This window comes from Tubulanus polymorphus, chromosome 11 (genome assembly GCF_964204645.1).
Source record: "Tubulanus polymorphus chromosome 11, tnTubPoly1.2, whole genome shotgun sequence".
Lineage (NCBI taxonomy): Eukaryota > Metazoa > Nemertea > Palaeonemertea > Tubulaniformes > Tubulanidae > Tubulanus > Tubulanus polymorphus.
This window is the reverse complement of record NC_134035.1, coordinates 4772649-4790221: the sequence shown is the minus strand read 5'-3', so window position 1 is coordinate 4790221 and position 17573 is coordinate 4772649. Positions and strand designations below refer to the sequence as shown.

General features: G+C 39.0%; 4 protein-coding genes across 4 annotated transcripts; 2 read left to right on the top strand and 2 right to left on the bottom strand.

Moving 5' to 3' along the window:
* The first annotated feature begins 59 nt into the window (after positions 1 to 59).
* LOC141912605 (ubiquitin-conjugating enzyme E2 T-like) lies at positions 60 to 1425 on the top strand. The gene is made up of 6 exons (XM_074803897.1): positions 60 to 233; positions 345 to 414; positions 549 to 654; positions 726 to 824; positions 1121 to 1201; positions 1293 to 1425. Exons 1-6 carry the CDS (start codon positions 122 to 124, stop codon positions 1317 to 1319), a joined length of 495 nt encoding a protein of 164 aa, XP_074659998.1. The 5' UTR covers positions 60 to 121; the 3' UTR covers positions 1320 to 1425.
* An 823-nt stretch (positions 1426 to 2248) lies between these two features.
* On the bottom strand, positions 2249 to 8063 carry LOC141912713 (PDZ and LIM domain protein 1-like). The gene is made up of 3 exons (XM_074804061.1): positions 7683 to 8063; positions 4613 to 4761; positions 2249 to 3955 (listed from the first exon to the last, which is right to left on the bottom strand). Exons 1-3 carry the CDS (start codon positions 7785 to 7787, stop codon positions 3871 to 3873), a joined length of 339 nt encoding a protein of 112 aa, XP_074660162.1. The 5' UTR covers positions 7788 to 8063; the 3' UTR covers positions 2249 to 3870.
* A 398-nt stretch (positions 8064 to 8461) lies between these two features.
* On the bottom strand, positions 8462 to 16492 carry LOC141912927 (uncharacterized). The gene is made up of 11 exons (XM_074804357.1): positions 16433 to 16492; positions 15710 to 15862; positions 15165 to 15339; positions 14306 to 14403; positions 13807 to 13925; positions 13621 to 13704; positions 13053 to 13236; positions 12581 to 12683; positions 12151 to 12304; positions 10723 to 10860; positions 8462 to 10145 (listed from the first exon to the last, which is right to left on the bottom strand). Exons 2-11 carry the CDS (start codon positions 15856 to 15858, stop codon positions 9391 to 9393), a joined length of 1959 nt encoding a protein of 652 aa, XP_074660458.1. The 5' UTR covers positions 15859 to 15862; positions 16433 to 16492; the 3' UTR covers positions 8462 to 9390.
* Positions 16493 to 16750: 258 nt separating this feature from the next.
* On the top strand, positions 16751 to 17519 carry LOC141912769 (mitotic-spindle organizing protein 1-like). The gene is made up of 3 exons (XM_074804156.1): positions 16751 to 16802; positions 17095 to 17240; positions 17321 to 17519. The coding sequence occupies exons 1-3, from the start codon at positions 16751 to 16753 to the stop codon at positions 17363 to 17365; spliced, it is 243 nt and encodes an 80-aa protein (XP_074660257.1). The 3' UTR covers positions 17366 to 17519.
* The last annotated feature ends 54 nt before the right edge of the window (positions 17520 to 17573 follow it).

Genomic DNA, 17573 nt, shown 5'->3' with positions numbered 1-17573 from the left:
CCCAAAACTGCGTATCAACCATTAACCGAACATACGTCAAAATTCTCAAGGTCGCCGACCATTTCAATAGTTTGAAGTGAAAAAATTCTTCTTATCCGTATCCCGGTGCCGTTCTATCGTCATGGCAGCTCGTTTAGGACGGCTGAGGAAGGAGGTGAAGATGTTAGAGACAGATCCACCCCCGGGAATTTCGTGTTGGGTGAAGAAAAATAAATCAGACGAAATGGAAGCGCGTACGTCTTGGCACTCTTGATCCCGCCCCCCCCCGTCCGATCCGATCATTCGACATTCCTAATGCACGAAACAATTAACAGATTCGTACTTTATTGATTTCTTTTTACTAGAGTTGATTGGTAGTGATGGAACTCCGTATGCTGATGGGCTGTTTGGACTCGAAATTCAAATACCAGATAGGTATTTACTAACTTAATCCCGGAACGGTAGATTCTCCCATCTCGGACTGACTGGATCCTAGATAAAAGGATCAGTTTAATATTTTGGTGTTGTATCTGATGAATATTTTACTAAATAAGATTGTATACTTCTAGGTATCCATTCGAGCCGCCTAAAGTACGTTTTACAACCCCTGTATACCATCCAAATATCGACAACGGTGGTAGAATATGTCTGGATAGTCTGAAAATGCCCCCGAAGGTAAATTTATGTTCGAGTTCGCAATTTTTACTTGGTTAGATTTTTGCTTAAGGTCAATATTGTTTTTTTAGGGTTCATGGAAACCGTCTTTGAATATTTCTACAATTCTGACTTCGATTCAGCTGCTGCTTTCCGAACCGAATCCCGACGATCCCCTAATGGCTGATATCGTAAATATCATCGACTTGGGATGTCACTAAACCTAAGACCCCTAAACCTAAGTCATAAGACCCTTTAGGTTTTATGTTAAGTCGGTCTTAGGTTAAGTGACACCTATATATAAGATACTAAACCTAGTTCCACAGTTCTGAGTTAAGATTTGACTCTAGAGTTAAAACATCGAAATTGAACTTATTTAACTCGCAACTGTGTAACTGGGCCAAGACTCTCAAATATCTTCGCTTTGAAAATACAGTTGACTCTAAGGTTAAATCGAAGCGATATGTTTTCCTGTTTTTCGTTTAAGGCTCACGAATTCAGATTCGATAGAGAGAAATTCAACACGAAAGCTAAAGAATACACGAAACGTTACGCAAGTCAAGTAAAGGTAATTCAAATCATCAATCAATGATATTTACGCTAGGCTGAACTTAACTGCGGCTTCAATTGTTGATTTCACTACGACCTTTTTATTTCAGGACAAGGAAAACGAAGCTATCTCGTGAATGATACATTTCCGTTGTTTATGAATCGAATTTAGTTTGTCAGAAATAAAGAAACATTGTCGCAAGGTGAATTTATATAATAGGTTGAATAATAAACAAACAGTCAAATACGAATATATAACTCACGATTTCGTCAGTTATTTCTCTAAGTGATCTAATACTAAAAGTCTCCTGGGTGCAGCTTCAAATCTTCGAAGGAAAACCCGCATTCTTCTCCCACGCCATGGTTACATTGTGAGATTCTCGAGTACAGAACTAGCTATCATACGACGTCATACACTGACTAAATCGGGGTCTGCGCGATAGTCCTACGTCTCATTGGTGCCAACGGCATTCTTCCACTAAATCTTCAAGGATACGATAGGTGCTGGGAAAGGTATGTGGCCATACAAGCAGGGAATAGGACACAATCAAGCGAACATCAGGAACTGTCACAAGCCAGGAATTTTCAGCCGCGACCACACGTAGCCGATTTGACCAGGATCAAATTGGCGTGGATCAGGCCCGATTAAAATTTGGCCCGCGTTTATTAGAGAGCGCGTTCACACGTTTACCACTTACTCGATACTAAACGAAGCGAAGTCATTTCCGGAACCAGTAGCAATTCACACGTAATAATTTGACCCGTGCTAAAATTTGGCTGTTAATGGTCGGGCCAAATTTGGCAACTGTGTGTGAACAGTTTTCCGGGCCATATTTGGCACGGGCGAAAAACGCTCGTGTGATCGCGGCTCAAGTGCAGTTCTTGATTCCCAAAACGTTTTTGGCAAACACCAATAAGGAACACCATCCTGATGATGACAGGGATAAATTTTCCAGGCAAGCCTGGTGAGATTCTACGTTGAAGAATCCAGGTAGGCGACTGGAACCTGAATCAGTGTTACGTACTGACCTCGCAACAAGTCAACGATTACAATTTCTATGGCAAATGGATTACGTTTTCTATTTTCAATTAGACCAAAACTTTTCACATACATATATTATCGCATATGACACTCATGATTGAATGCGTGAGTTAGTTTTATTTAAAAAAAAGAAAGCAATTTCGTTGAAAACACATGGACCAACTGGGACTCCTCAATCCAGTTCCACGACCGGTGATTTCAAAGTTATTTCCAATAATTCAACGCAAGGGTCAATATTTAAATCGGGACTATACAGGGGCTGGTCGCAGTATGCTGATACTCAGTATCCCTGATAAGAGATACTGGTATCACCCCCGCTATCATATTGTCACAAGCCCCTGTGGTTGGACTACGTACATGGAACTGTATCCTCGTCAACAGTCGTCAGTAATAGGTTTGGCACAATCGAAGATAGATGCTAAGATTAAAGTAAATTTCATAAAACCTCCTAAAAAAACAGAGCCAGAAATTGTGGCTCCGTCGTATGTACACGAAAACCGATCGAGGTGTATACGTTCTCCCGACGAAGATACGCTCATTTAAATGTATCACGTGATCACGTGTTTGTTCCGATGATTTACATATGATTTTTTTTATATATATACGTTGACTACACTGATGATGACGCGATGACAAACTGGTTTCGTTTCGTAGCTAGAAACCACTAGAAAATCCTTCTATATCAGGGTCTCGTGAATAATTACATATATATAGACATGTATCTATGAATGCCACTATGAAATCCATTTCATAAAATGATATTACACATATTTTACGATGATCTTCATGGAATTGTTGACCAGTTGTTCATGTATATACGTGGCTCTACTAATCGAAACTGCTTCGAGGCGTCGTTTAAATACAAGTACAACGACTCCTTTATTCTGATCTCTCAGACGCTTCTTTACACGTGAAATAACTCCTGAACGTAAAGATGATAGTTTATTATAGCATAGCGAGTTATACAAGAAACCGTTCTATATATCCTTCATCATCATCACTAACATCGTCTGCGAAGAACGAACGCGAACAAGTTGTTTTCTTATTCCCGTCGTAGATTAGACTAAGTGCTTCTCCTCTCTCGCTACTTCATAACCAACATATAGCGCTGTTTTAAATAGCAGATCTTTTTCGCTCCACAGGAACCGGAATATCATATGTATATATGTATATTAATACTATAATATATAATAGAATTTACATATCTAATATATAAACTTTCTTAGACGTTAAGAAATATGGCGACTATTTACAAATATTTTACTTAATTATCTTATAGATGTTGCGTGTACGTATAAACATGATAAATGTCGGCTTCAACAAACCAGCCATCGTACAATTATATATTCATATCTAGTTAATACATATCTAAATAATACATTATACAATGAAAAAAAAAAAGATTCCAAGCGTAAAAATTATCAATCGGTGATAAATATCATACACAAATTTGTAAACGATGAATTCATCAGTTTTTTTTCGTGTTAATGTTCTCGCTCCCATATGTACACAAATGACAAGACTGCACGACCCCAATGCAACAGTATTTCCAATTTCTTCAAACGTATAACAAATATATTCCACGAAAATTTTTTCATTTATCGCTATGTCTAGTTTGTATCTTAGATGGATAAACATCCATTCGATCAGAATTTAAATTGAGACGCCGTGTAGGCGGAGAACTTCACTGGTCCACGCGGTTTCAGATTGGGTGGTTCCAAAACTCCGCCCCTGAAATATAGAATGGAACATACGTTAATTACTTAAGACCGAAATACACATCACCACAGTGATGTGTAAAACAGCTGAAGTTGAATAATAGGCAAAAAATATACGACGCTTTTCATCGTTATGAAATCGTCTGCCATTTCTGTATGTACAGATGTATTCGTTATTACCAGACGGAGCACTTGTTGATCCCGCATAAAACTCAAAAGTGATAGAGATATTTCCGATAAGAAAATATGATTTACAGTGTCTATCAAAATTTGGCAGAGAGAAAGGATAGACTGAGTCCAAAGCCCGTTGAGTATACAGAAAAGGGGGCTTCTAGCAGTGCGTAATACTTTTAATGGATCTATCACAATAATCAAAAATCACAATGATTTTGAAGATACTATACGTTAAACTTCGTTATAAAAAACTCGGACAAAACAATTTACGTATCTGGGTATTACAAACTGAGAATTTTATCCAAAAAAGACGATCTAAACTAAATCAATTTCACACTGGATGCAACGCACTATCAGTTATAACGAACGTATTTTCCGGTCTCCTGAAGTTCGTTGTAACGAGGTTAATTCCACTGTATCATGTGTCAATGAACAGATTTTGCAGTCTCCTGAAGTTCGTTGTATCACTGTACTCTGATGGTGGATTTTTACTTACTTTCTAACGGTAAGATGTAGAACATTTCCTTGTTGTTTGATGGCTGTTTGCGCTTGTACGTGCGTCAGTTGAGAGGCGTCGATATTTCCTATACCTAAAATCATATCTCCAGGCCCTATATATCCATGAGCCGGCGAATTCAATTCCACCTAAAAGAAAATAATTATGAAGAGAATCAGTAACACATAAGTATTGATCATTACCGAAGGCTTGGGGGACACCATTTCAGCTCTGGAGAATTTTCCAGTTGATGGCAGTTCCTCACCTTAACATAATCTTGAAATGAAAAGAATGGAACGGCAGGCTTATTTCTTTTAGTTTTGGGTGAACCCCGAATATCTAAAAATCCTGTGACTATTTTCAAACTTCGATCGGTAGCAATGGAAAAACCCTTCAGCTTGAGTTTAGCTCAAGTATATAATTCACAACGCATAAAATATGAATGAATTATGAAGTGGTCTCATACGCAAAAAACCTATAAACCGATATATCGGGCTATTGTTAACATATGACAATCGTCATTTCACAGTGCGCCACAATTCCCCGAAAACAAAGAAAATTCTGAAAGCTCTAATATAGCCCCCTGGGCATTTTCCTTCTCGAAATCAATATCGGGTTTTACATATTATGATCTCTGATTCTAACTAAAAAGATTTCCTTATTCTAAAATCCTACACACGAAGTATAAGGGGAATCGCCACCGTTCCAGACGAACAAACATACTGCATCTCTAGCTATCACTCTGTTTGGAAGATCAGAACTGGTGGTTCACCTCAGTTTGTAAAAATAATGCATAGCATTCGTAGCATTCTTCGTATTATTCTCCGATATAATGACGTATAAACCGCTCGCTAAGACGTGTACAACCGGAGCCGAAAGCGTTCCGTCTGCGTTAACTTTTCATCAATTAACATTTCTTTTCTTTATCATTCACCCATCCGCCCACACTCCGAATAGCGTTCGGCTGCGTCAAAAAATGTTGAATTTGGTTAACACTTCAAATGGATTATTTCATTGAACTCGCAAGCAACGAATCAGAAACAGCTCAATAGAATCGTAGGCTTTGGTCAATTTATAGATACATCATACCAAGATTCAGAATGATTGGATGGAAATGTAGGACTTGAGTAATATCGCATACCCATGTTCAGCGCCCCCTGAAGGACACATCCGAATAAAAACCCTGTATTTCTGTTGGCCTTGGCCATAGATACAACCATGAACTCTAGAATAAAGAGTCATGACGCAACATACTAAGTTTCAGAACAATCGGAAGAATCCTCTAGAAGTAACAATTCAAAAAATATTACATTTAACCCCCCTGAACAGCACCCCTGGGGGACAAAGGGAAAACGTTCTCCATAATTCTGTAGCCCTAGGTCTAGTGATACCACGTACCGAGTTTCAGAAAGATCAGAAATTCAGAAATTCAGTTTCAGAAATTCTAGGACTTCTAGCAATGTAAAGCAAAAGTTGATGGATGTTTCAGATGGGACATTTTTGTCCTGTGGGTCGGAAGGGACAAAAAGTCCATGAGGACAAAAAATGTCCCCATCTGTCAAATGGCTGATATTCCCAGAATTGCCATCCAATCTATCTGAAATTTGGTGACATATCTATGGAACAAAGGCCTACAGAACAGTGGTCATTTTTTCTGATATGTCCCCCAGGGGGCACTGTACAGGGGTAAATGTCATACTTTTTATCAATTGCTTCTTGTGTCTAGAATTTTCATCTTTCGATCTTTCTGAAACTTGGTATGCGGTATAGGCCTATCTAAGGACCAAGCCGGATTCTAAGACGTTTTAAATTATGATCGTGGAAACGAACTGATACTTCTTTTTTTTCCAATTCAGGTACAATGCGCTATGAATTCATGAAAATGTTATGTTATGTTGTGATATCACGATGGTGGCTGCTGGTGTTATGCTGTTATTGATGAGGTGTGGAATTCTAACCGGCGGCTGGATCGTTAGCTCCCGTGGCATTTGATATTACCGTATAATAGAAACACTTTTAAATAGAGCTACTATTGAGACGTCTTAATTAGATCGGCCTCGGTTAATTGACGCGTGGATTTTATATTACATCAACCCGTTGTTTATTTACTCAATCCGTGTTCGTTTTTATTACGTAAAGCGTTACACGAATTATAAATTGATTGACACCTATTTTTCGCCACAAATAGTGACAAACATTGCACCATTGAATACTGCGGAAACGTATTGAAATGCAACGTTTATATTACTTCCAATATTTATATCATTTCTGAATAAATCTACGACAGAATTACGTGGATATTTATTCAGAATTACGTAGTTGATCGTAACATTAGCGGGTAACCCTAAAACAACCAGTAGTTATACTAAGGCAATACGTATGATGAAATAATTCTGAAATACTACAAATTACCCATACATTTCATAATTCAAAAAATGATATTTCTAAATGTAATAAAAGTAGCGTAGGGCACCGGAGGAGGCAAAACCAATAATTTTGTTCCCAGATGTAAAAAATGTACATTATAAATAATTTTTTGCAGTTTGGTGGACCCCACACTCCCTAATTTGTCACTACAGAACAATATCTATTGGACGATTTTCAAAATTGTGAAGTAAATGCCATCTAATTTGCAACGAATTACAGTGGAACCTCGTTGCAACGAACTCTGATACAAGCATTCATCGGATATTACAAATATAGAATTTCATTCCAAGTAAAAAGAAACACTTCATACTGGATTTAACGAACTATCGGTTATAACAACATTTTCTGGTCCCATGAAGTTAGCTGTAACGAGCTTCTACCGTATTTAGCATCTATTTCAATTCTGTTTTACATTTCATCTTCTTTGGATGCCAAGACCTTCCAATTTAATCCATACCCTGTACCAATTATTGACAGGCCATCGTTTATTATAGTAAGTAAAATAGGCCCGAATTTGAAGCCATTAATCTAGTTGAATTAATGAAAATGTATAGAAACTCAGCTGGATCCGCCAACCCCCTCTGAAACGAAAGTCAAATACGGTTTGCATAAACAACTTGTTGATCGTAAACGAAGCATTTACCTTTTTTATCGAAAGCGCCATCCTAAAGTCTCGACCTCCCTGGAGCCTGAAGCCCCACGGCTGTAGCTTGTCGTGTCGCTGCAATGTCACTGCCATCGTAGTCATGCTGATAAGCGTTTAAATTACACACGAGATCCGCGGTAAGACAAGGTCGTCAATGTTGTCGGGCACAGACAGTGTATAAAGCAAGCACGAGGTGTGTATGAGAGAGGGGGGAAGGAATTCCTCGCTCCGGCGGTGAACGCTCAGTATATCAGCCACTCTCCCGCTCCAAACTCTGTGTTCGTACACAGAAAATACGTTCTAAATTTACCAGCAACGCGCTATGTAAAGATAGTCACCGGGTAGTGTTTCATATAACACTCTACTAAGAGAGATTGAGAGCGGGTGAAGTTTTCTAGGGGAGTAGATTCTTGTGGGTGTATGCATCACAGCCGATGGAAGAGCTCCCACCTGCTCTTAAAACAAAAAACTATAACCACACTTTGTCCTTGTGTAATTTCACGAACATTCCCCCGAAGCGAAAATAACTAAGATTCTTCGAACCGTTCGTCAATTAAAAGAAAAGTTGCCGAGAGGTTTTCTATCTAACTTTGCAAGTTATTCGATTTATCTAGAAATAGATAGAGAATCGATGCAAATACTGAACTCCACAACTGCGGTTTTAAGAACAAAAAATACAAACGACTTACGTTTTTTTTTTTTTACAAATATCAATATATATAAATCTTTATTCATTCACATAAAAAGAAAAAAATCAAAACCAATACAAAACGTTATTCAGAAAAAAATTGCGCGCTATAAGAATATCGGTAATCACGATAATTCTGAACGAATAAAACTGAGTTCTAGTCGATATCAGACTCGCGCAATATAAAAAATCAACTCATTTCATCTCCAAGAACGAAATCTAACCACATCTGTAGAACTGAGTCTACCACTGAGTAAGACTTTAGCCGACCTAGTTCCACAAATGTCTGGTTAATAAAATGACTTTACCTACTTATACCCAGCAAAATTTCTCACAGGTCCCTACAGATCAGTCATTCCTGGATATAAGGAGTTTTCAAGGAGAAAACTTCAAATGTCGAGGAGGGTCTGCACTTTTTTCATATCCCGATTACTGTAGACTCCACCTAAAATGGGTACTGTATTCTAAGTATACCATTTAATTCAGTGGAATCTGTTCGTATAAGTAAGCATAAATCCGAACAAATTCTAATTGCCCATTTCTCAAAATGCAAGTTATTTTCAAGGACTTTTGGGCATTTTTAGTTCAAATCCAAGGATATTCAAGGACTTGAAAAACATTTCTGGTTTAGAATGAGTTTTCAAGCAATCAAGGAGTCGTAGGGACCCTGTTTAAACGCCACAACGAATGAACATAGGAGAAATTCGATTTATTTTCGACTCGTGCTGCCTGTAATAGTAAACTGTCGACCCGTACCAATCAATTAACAGATGCGTTATTTTTGGCTTTATTTCCATTTTACTTCTCCACTAGTAACAGTAGACTCCTTACACTCATAACCTGTTAAATCATCTCAACTCCACATGGAAAATGCAGTTTTGGTTTCAGGTTTCATTTAAATATATCTAGCACTTCCCACAAAATTCTCTCATTTCATCGAATCAATTTCCAATCCATGTTTCACAGATTCAAGTTCCGCTGAGAAATGGGCGGAGTTTACTACCGTCAATCATTATGTTAGTCGATTTGCACGTCTATCGATTGTAACTGGTTTAATTTCTCGGGCGTCGACGAACCGACCGGATTCCACGCGATCACCGGACCGCCGGACGTATTCATGCACGCCGCCGCCGGGTTCGATACGGCCAACGCCGCCCTGGTGGCCGCTGCCGCATGGCAGTAACCCGAAAACGTAGTCCCCGGGTAGAGTTTATTCTGAAACGGTTGTTGCTGTTGTTGAAACGCGTTCTGGTGCTGCACGAACTGAACGTTGGTTTGTTGACCGCAATTCGCGAACAATCGAAAAACGTTCGTACGTTTAAAATCGTCGACGCCGCCGCCGCCTTCCACCGTCGGACGGTTCGTCGGGACGCCGCTCTCGACGGGGATTCCCTCGGAGCCGTCGAGTTCCGTATCGTCGGCCATGGTGCAATCGCGACTCGACAACGGCAAACTACCCATCTGATTGGTCAAATCGGTCGCCGACTGCAAACTGCCCGTCTGGTATCCGGTATCATGGTTGGTCGACGATTTCGAAACGGCGTTCGTCAACTCGGATTCGTTGATCGACGTCTCGCGTATCGTCGACAGACCCCACGGCCATTGAGGTGCGTCTGCCTTCGTCGTCGCCGTAACCAGATCCTGGAAACCGGACACGTCCATCATCGCGGCCGACTCGTTTCTCGTATCACCGCCGCTATCGACGACGTCGGTTTTCGGGCTCGCGCCGAATTCGATGCGTGTACGAGTTTTCGACGCAAAGTCTTTTTCAACTGAAAATGAAATCAGATCTAATTTACGACAAAATCAAATATGAAACCGTTGACTGTCGGTATACTGCCCCGGATAAACCGCCACCAGTGTCTTACACCAGGTCTGAGAATGGAACTGTGGCCAGTTTTATAGACCGTAACTCACTTTAAGCCGGGGGTAACTCTATTCATTATCAATTGAGTTAGCCCCAGGAGCCGGTTGAATAGTCATGGCTTAGACTTAAGACCAGTCTTAGTTCTATAGGCTAGCCAATCTAACAGCTTAAGACCAGTCTTGAGAAAACCAATTTTGGAACTGGCCCCAGGGCCCAGTTGTGGCTTAAGTCCATGAGACGTCTTAAATGTTAAGACTTGTCTTCAATTGTTGCATTGGCTACAGTACTAAGTTGGTCTTTCACTGGTCTTAAGTCTAAGTCATGACTATGCAACTGGTCCCTGGGTTAAAGGTTATACCAGTTACTGGGGCCTGTATTTTGGAACAAGTCGAAATCCACCCCAGATATGCAACCATATTCTCTAACTCTTGAAATACTAAGTCACTGTGGATGGTTGTAAATATATGGAATATAAATGGTACCTGATTTGGGTTGTTTTTCGTCATTGGCAATTGGTGATAAATCCGGACTGATACTCGGTCGGCCGCAGGATGGAGATATATTACTGCCATGAGCTGAACCGAACAACGTTTCGACGTCCAACCGTCGCACGGCAGAAGCTAAAACAACAAACACATGTATAATTAGGATAAATGTTTCGTTGAATTTGACTTAAGGGCAAAGTTCTGATCCCATGTGATGTGCAGAAGATCAGTTTTTGAAAGCGTGCCGATAAAATGTCCTATTTCTAGTGTTTGCTCATTTTCAATTACAAATGTCTCAGATGAAATCTTGAACATATGTGAAGCGCAGATGATCAGCTTTAGAAAGCTTGCCGATAAAATGTCCTATTTCTAGTGTTTGCTCATTTTCAATTACAAATGTCTCAGATGAAATCTTGAACATATGTGAAGCGCAGATGATCAGCTTTTGAAAGTACGCCGATAAAATGTCTAATGTTTGTAGTTCATTCTTTATTTAAAATGTCTCAAATGAAGTACTGAACACATGTGAAGTGTTGATGATTTGTTTTTGAAAGTGCACTGATAAAATGTCTAATGTCTAGTGTTTGTATTTTTTTGTAGTCCATTTTCAATTTAAAATGTCTCAGATGAAGTACTGAACACATGTGAAGTGTTGATGATTTGTTTTTGAAAGTGCACTGATAAAATGTCTAATGTCTAGTGTTTGTATTTTTTTGTAGTCCATTTTCAATTTAAAATGTCTCAGATGAAGTACTGAACACATGTGAAGTGTTGATGATTAGTTTTTGAAAGTGCACTGATAAAATGTCTAATGTCTAGTGTTTGTATTTTTTTGTAGTCCATTTTCAATTTAAAATGTCTCAAATGAAGTACTGAATACATGTGAAGCGTGGATGATTAGTTTTTGAAAGTGCGCTGATAAAATGTCTAATGTCTGGAGTTTGTATTTATTTTTAGTCCATTTTCAATTTAAAATGTCTCAGATGAAGTACTGAACACATGTGAAGTGTTGATGATTTGTTTTTGAAAGTGCACTGATAAAATGTCTAATGTCTAGTGTTTGTATTTTTTTGTAGTCCATTTTCAATTTAAAATGTCTCAGATGAAGTACTGAACACATGTGAAGTGTTGATGATTAGTTTTTGAAAGTGCACTGATAAAATGTCTAATGTCTAGTGTTTGTATTTTTTTGTAGTCCATTTTCAATTTAAAATGTCTCAAATGAAGTACTGAATATATGTGAAGCGTGGATGATTAGTTTTTGAAAGTGCGCTGATAAAATGGCTAATGTCTGGAGTTTGTATTTATTTTTAGTCCATTTTCAATTTAAAATGTCTCAGGATGAAGTACTGAACACATGTGAAGTGTGGACGATCAGCTTCTGAAAATGTGCTAACAGAATAGAATCAGAGTTGTAATATTTACCGGTTAGCGGATATCTGTTTTGTTTCGATACGGGAGTATTAATCGGTGATAATTCCGGTGAAGAGAGGTGTTCCGTAAACTCGAACGAACCGCGTCGATACGCCGGACTAGCGCTTCTGTGAATCGACGCTATAGGACTAGACGAAAACTGCGTCTGAAAGCAATAACGAGAAATGAATGAAAATTTCAGCCGATTTACGAGACAAGAAAAGAGATCGAAAAGTTGACAAATGAGTTACCAATTAAAAGCGAAGTTCCAAGTTTTAAGGCTGGGGCAAAAGTAGTTTTTGAGCATTTATGCAAAGCAAGTGACACTTAACGGATTTCCAAATTGGACGGATTCCAAAATGGTTTATCAAATATGTCTCCAACTAAGTCCTGACATCTAGATTGTTTCAATTAAAGAAAACGCCGTTTTTAACGAACTTACAGATGCAGGAGTTACGATTGGACTGTGTTTTTCTGGTGTTGTACCACGTAACGGTGAAACTGACGGTGAATGATCGGTTGACATCGTCTTCAAACTCGATCCACTGAAACAAAACACGTCAGCAATTAGGAATTTATTTACACTACAACCATTTCCTTAGAGGGAGACTATAAAATAAATAGGCCTATAACAAACTTATTAACGATACATGTCACAATATATTAACTTTTTGAGGGTTCCTATACATCTAAGCCTATTTTAATGAATTTAGCAAACTGGGTTGTTGGATTTGTTTTTAAGTTACAAAAAGTATTCAAATGTAGATGGTTTTCACGGATTTCATCAAGTAGAGTGCAAACAAAAATAAAATACAATTCATCACCTAAGGCATTACTGTATTTACAGTTCAATGTCACAGCGATCAAACCGGGAATAGTTTTAGAAAGTTTCTCAAATTGAATAAACGTCGTACCTTGTCGCGGATCCTTCGCGTTTAAAGTCGCCACCGTTAAAGAATAGTTTGCGCCGGAGCGTCGAAATGCTGAGCACGTCCGATCCAGACGCGGCCAGTTCTTCCTGGATATATGTGAAGAATTCACCGAGTATTGATTGCACGTCGATATCACTGGGTATTGTGAGCGTCGTCTGACAACCAACTGAAAAACAAACACGCCAAATGTCCAATGTTTGTTGTTCATTTTTAATTAAACATGTCTCAGATGAAGTCCTGAACACATGTGAAGTGTAGATGTTCAGTTTTTGGATGTGAACTGATAAAACCGCTAATGTCTTGTGTTTGCATATTTCATTTTCAATTAGAAATGTCTCAGGTGAAGTAGGCCTACTGAACACATGTGAAGTGTGGACGATCGGTTTTTGAAAGTGTGCAGATAAAATGTCTAATGTCAAGTGTTTGGAGGCCCTAGTTCATTTTCAATTATAGATATCTTAGGTTAGGTCCTGAACACATGCGAAGCGTGGATGAACAGTTGTTGAGTCTATTTTTGATCCAGTGATCTGTTGTAAGAAGTCATACATACCGTCCTTTTTGTTGCTCGTAGTTGAACTGTTAGTTTGGCTTCTATTGCCAGACGTGTCTTTACAACTAGCCTCGACTTTCATATCTACAGCAATATCAAAACAAGAAGTCTATATTTCTCTTTCCTCCAAACAATTAAAAGCATTCTCAGTGAAATCTCTTACGGACGACGGAGAAAGCGTTTTACCTTCGTTCATTCTCGACACTGTTTTGTTCGTTTCTGACCACGGTGAAGGCGCGATCATATTACTCGTGAAAAATGTGTCGATCGCTTGTTGAGCCATGTATTCGGTATTTTCATCATCTCTAAAACCAAAGACAAAACCATTGGTAAAATAGCTATATCTGTGTTGTGCCGATAATATATAGAGAATCCTTCAACAATAACAAATAAACAATACAAAGTCCAAAAATGTTTCCTTGAGCTAGTACGTAGTTTATTCAATGTTTCGACTATATTCTAATATTCAGTATTCCTGAAGATGACCGTTAAAATGTAGTTGAAGCGTTGAATAAAAAAAAAGCTACTAGCTCAAGGAAACATTGTGGTACTAAATATGTTTCATATGTTATTATTGTAGGATTCTCTAAATATTATTAATCAGACAAATATCAGTCGTCTTTACAACAACTAAGATTATCTAACCCGGGAATCAGTTTTTAATCGTATTCGACCTGAAACTTACACGGAGATGAGGTTTAATTGATGATGAGGCATCTCATCGATATCAGCCGGATGTAACAACGCTTGTTGATCGATCGACCAGCGGAACTTTTGTGGCGTCTGCGAAAAAAATCGAGACGAGTTAGAAATTTTGAATAACCCGACGCACTAGCGATGATTCAGACATAGCCTACGCCTCCCACTGCTTTCCCTTCGATCAAGGATTCAAGTTTGTTGGAAGCTACATGAGGCTTTTACGTGAAGCGCGCTGAGTGGTTTTTATACGCTGGATTTAGCGCTATATAAGTTAATAAGACACGTATCATTATTATTATTGTTATTATTATTATTATCATCATCATAACAGTTGAGACTTCTGTTAATGTTTTACAGATCAGGGAACCCCTGATATCTCCCAGACCATTGATAACAAAATTTCTCGATTAACAAGACACCAAAATTCAAACTCCCTAATCAAATTATGCGATATCCGCAGTGGGGGCTGATTCATATCAAGAGGAGCAGTTCCTTGTGTCACTTATTACCAGTCAGAACAACAAGACACTAAAAATTAAAAATCACTGGTCAAATTTTAAGATATCCTCAGTGGGGGCTGTTTTTATCAAGATGTTCCTCGTGCCACTTAATATCCACAAATTCAAATTCTCTGATATATCCCTCAGATTTTTAAGAAAGAGTCAGAATTCCCTGGTTTTCATTGACCTGTGGAATTAAGCCATTGGTCTTCCACTGGAATCATCAAATCAGGGTTAAAGAATTGGACTGTGGTAAGATAATGCGGCGACTTAGTGATTCATTCAATCTCGACAAATAAGGTTTGAATCCTGATTTGAGCAGTTCAAAAGAGCTGATATACTTACCGAATCTGACCGGCTCGGCGTCGAAGTTCCTTTCGAAAATACATTCGGGCTGAACGTAGGCAAATGCAAGAAATCGACCGTGTGGTTCTCAAAAGGGTTGTACATCGCGGAGGCCGCGTTCAAACGTCTTTTCGGAGTAGTCAACGCGCGGTTACCACCGGGAGTCGTTTTATACCTAAAAGCGAAATTAACACGGTCAAATTACTGAAATTTGGTTATCAGTACAGTCTGACACGGTAGACTCTGCTTGCTTCGGATCTCGCGGGATCAATAAATTCTTTGAAGTACCGAATCTCGAGGCAGTCGGAACAGGGTCGGGGCGCTCTCCCTATCCCTTGTAAAGCATCCTCGCTTGCCAGGGTTTGATTGCCGCCCGCTGAAACTCACGAATCAAACCCTGGCAAGCGAGGATGTTGTTAAGAGAATATTTGAACTAGGGGCGAGCAACTATCAGAGGCTATTGACTGTGGGGTAAAAAAAGAGCCTACATGTAGTCGCTACCTTCTAAACCTTAGTCCTACAGTTTCATCAGTTTAATTTCTTACCGAGGACTGTTTTGACTGAGAGACACATATTTTCCGGGTGTTTTGAAGATCGGGCTCGGCGTGTGACGCGTGTCGTAAGGGCTCGGCGTTTTCAAATCGAGCATATGATCCATCATGTGAAATCGGCTTTCGTCCATTATCGAAGACATTCGTCTGAAGAAAGAAACAAAGATTACGCCTATCTTCTTGTATATAGGCCCCTAGCAGAGATAATAGTCACCAAATTTAACAGTTATTGACTAAACTGCAGCCCAGTCCGCTACCAACAAGCTGCGGTCGGGTTACTAACTAAACTGCATTCTCTTTTCACTGACCAGCAATGAAATAGGCCCTATATTGATTCCACCTATCCAAATCCTGAAAATCTTATTTTTGGCAGCAAAATGGTACTAAATGGTACTTTAGGGCCTATATAGTATTTAGGCCACAGGGGCTCGTATTTGAAGTTTGGGGGTGAACTGTAGCTTAGATCATCCAATATCCAAGGTACTGTATAAAAAGTTTATATATATGGTACCTTTGATATTGGATTATCTAAGCAACAGTTCACCCCAAACTTCAAATACGAACCCCTGTCTGTGATTTACAGATTTAGGCCAGAAAATTAGGGCCTAAAACCTTTGCACACAACATAAAACAGACATGACAGAAGAAAGGAATGAAAAGCTGACTGGTTACAATATTTGCTTGGTGGAAAATGCATAAAAAAGCTAATCAACTTACGTTCGCAGGTTTGGCACCGTATCTTTATTTCGACGTTCTGTTCTGGCTCCGCATCCGATGACAACTTCACGACACTCTCGAACAGCTGTGTTTGAACTACCCGCTTCAGGTCAGCCAATCAGCGGCCAACGATAATTCACTGCTTACACTCCGAACTTCGTTCTTACGCGTATTCCACTCCGAGAATCATCTCAACATATACAAATTCGTTTTTGATAATTCATGTGTACGGTTTATTCATTCAAATTTTTCAAATTCAATTTATTCCCAATATTTACGAATTAAAATATTCACCTCCTTAAAATATATCATCCAAAAATGGCGGCCTCCACTCAAGAGAATATTTCGTCTACTAGAGAAGCGATGGACGGTACGTCTTGTAAACCGACTACTTTCCAAAATTATCACGATTATGCGACGTAATTACTAGTGGGCCACAGTTCGGCGCTATGAAACCCCGAATCAAGCGTTAATCTAATCGGATATTTAGGTTTAAAGTGAAATTTTGAATTTATTTCCGGGTTGGTAGCGTCGCCTATTACAAGGTGGCAGCACGAGATGGTCGATATTCCCAATTTTCACCACAAGCGGGCGGTCGCCAACGGGTGCCTTAGATTTCATCTCGAGAGCGACCGTAACTCTTTCTTTTTTCATTTATCTAGCTTTGCTTGAAATATCGAAGTTGCTCAACACGGGTCTGGATGCCGAAACGATGTCGATCTGCGTACGCCTTTGTGAAAATGGTGCCAACCCCGAAGCTTTAGTGCGAGTCATCCAAGAACTTAGACGAGAAACCGCAGCGATAAAGGTACGAATAAAACAGCGAAATGTATCCATAGGAGAATACAGTCTTTCGCTTGTCCTTATCGAATGTATTTCTATATGTAGGCAAATCTTTCGACGAAGTCCGCAGGATCTGGTTCAACGCAATAAATCGAGATCTGAATCCTTTCGAACACCCACCGATAAAACACGCGAGCATTTCATTAAATCATCTTCATTTAATTACATTAGTTTTTATATACTCAATTATCAAATAAAAGAATTTATTAATAATATATTTGGACGTTAGTTTTGTCATGTATTTGAAATACATTATCGTTTGATTAATTGCACACACATAAAAGTTATTTACTATATC

Bases quoted from the DNA above. Each gene is read 5' to 3' on its own strand.
- LOC141912927 (XM_074804357.1), bottom strand. From the start codon at position 15,858: ATGTCTTCGATAATGGACGAAAGCCGATTTCACATGATGGATCATATG. The intron at 15,340-15,709 runs GTAAGAAATTAA...TTTCGCTTTTAG, and splicing joins CTCAGTCAAAACAGTCCTCG to GTATAAAACGACTCCCGGTG. The intron at 10,861-12,150 runs GTAAATATTACA...TTGTTGTTTTAG, and splicing joins AAACAGATATCCGCTAACCG to CTTCTGCCGTGCGACGGTTG.
- LOC141912713 (XM_074804061.1), bottom strand. From the start codon at position 7,787: ATGACTACGATGGCAGTGACATTGCAGCGACACGACAAGCTACAGCCG. The intron at 4,762-7,682 runs GTAAATGCTTCG...ATTTTCTTTTAG, and splicing joins TGGCGCTTTCGATAAAAAAG to GTGGAATTGAATTCGCCGGC. The intron at 3,956-4,612 runs GTAAGTAAAAAT...TCTATATTTCAG, and splicing joins CTACATCTTACCGTTAGAAA to GGGCGGAGTTTTGGAACCAC.
- LOC141912769 (XM_074804156.1), top strand. From the start codon at position 16,751: ATGGCGGCCTCCACTCAAGAGAATATTTCGTCTACTAGAGAAGCGATG. The intron at 16,803-17,094 runs GTACGTCTTGTA...TCATTTATCTAG, and splicing joins TACTAGAGAAGCGATGGACG to CTTTGCTTGAAATATCGAAG. The intron at 17,241-17,320 runs GTACGAATAAAA...TTCTATATGTAG, and splicing joins GAGAAACCGCAGCGATAAAG to GCAAATCTTTCGACGAAGTC.
- LOC141912605 (XM_074803897.1), top strand. From the start codon at position 122: ATGGCAGCTCGTTTAGGACGGCTGAGGAAGGAGGTGAAGATGTTAGAG. The intron at 234-344 runs GTACGTCTTGGC...TCTTTTTACTAG, and splicing joins ATCAGACGAAATGGAAGCGC to AGTTGATTGGTAGTGATGGA. The intron at 415-548 runs GTATTTACTAAC...GTATACTTCTAG, and splicing joins GAAATTCAAATACCAGATAG to GTATCCATTCGAGCCGCCTA.